The 242-nt window shown below is 55.0% G+C and overlaps 1 protein-coding gene across 1 annotated transcript in view; it reads left to right on the forward strand.

Moving 5' to 3' along the window:
- Positions 1-242, forward strand: part of LOC109289752 (ovoinhibitor-like) — a 26854-nt gene that overhangs the window by 19481 nt on the left and 7131 nt on the right. Inside the window, exon 8 of the mRNA XM_019505953.1 lies at positions 101-239. Within this exon, the coding sequence (XP_019361498.1) occupies positions 101-239 (139 nt within the window). The remainder of the gene's footprint in view (positions 1-100; positions 240-242) is intronic.

The following is a 242-nucleotide window of genomic DNA, read 5'->3' on the forward strand; positions in this document are numbered from 1 at the left end:
GAAACCCTTTCCCTGGGCAGACGTGGGAAGCCGAGCACTGACGCACTGTCCCATAAGCCGGAGGCTGCAGTGGTGTTGTGGCTTAATTTTCCTTTTATAGCTTGATTGCAGCAAGTACCTCCAGATAACCATGGAGAACGGCACGGTGCTGGTGGCCTGCCCCATGATCTACGACCCGATCTGCGGCACAGATGGGAAAACGTATGCCAGCGAGTGTATGCTGTGTAGCCACAACCTGGAAG

This window comes from Gavialis gangeticus, unplaced genomic scaffold, assembly GCF_001723915.1.
Source record: "Gavialis gangeticus isolate Ggan-Ray unplaced genomic scaffold, GavGan_comp1, whole genome shotgun sequence".
NCBI classification, from domain to species: Eukaryota; Metazoa; Chordata; order Crocodylia; family Gavialidae; genus Gavialis; species Gavialis gangeticus.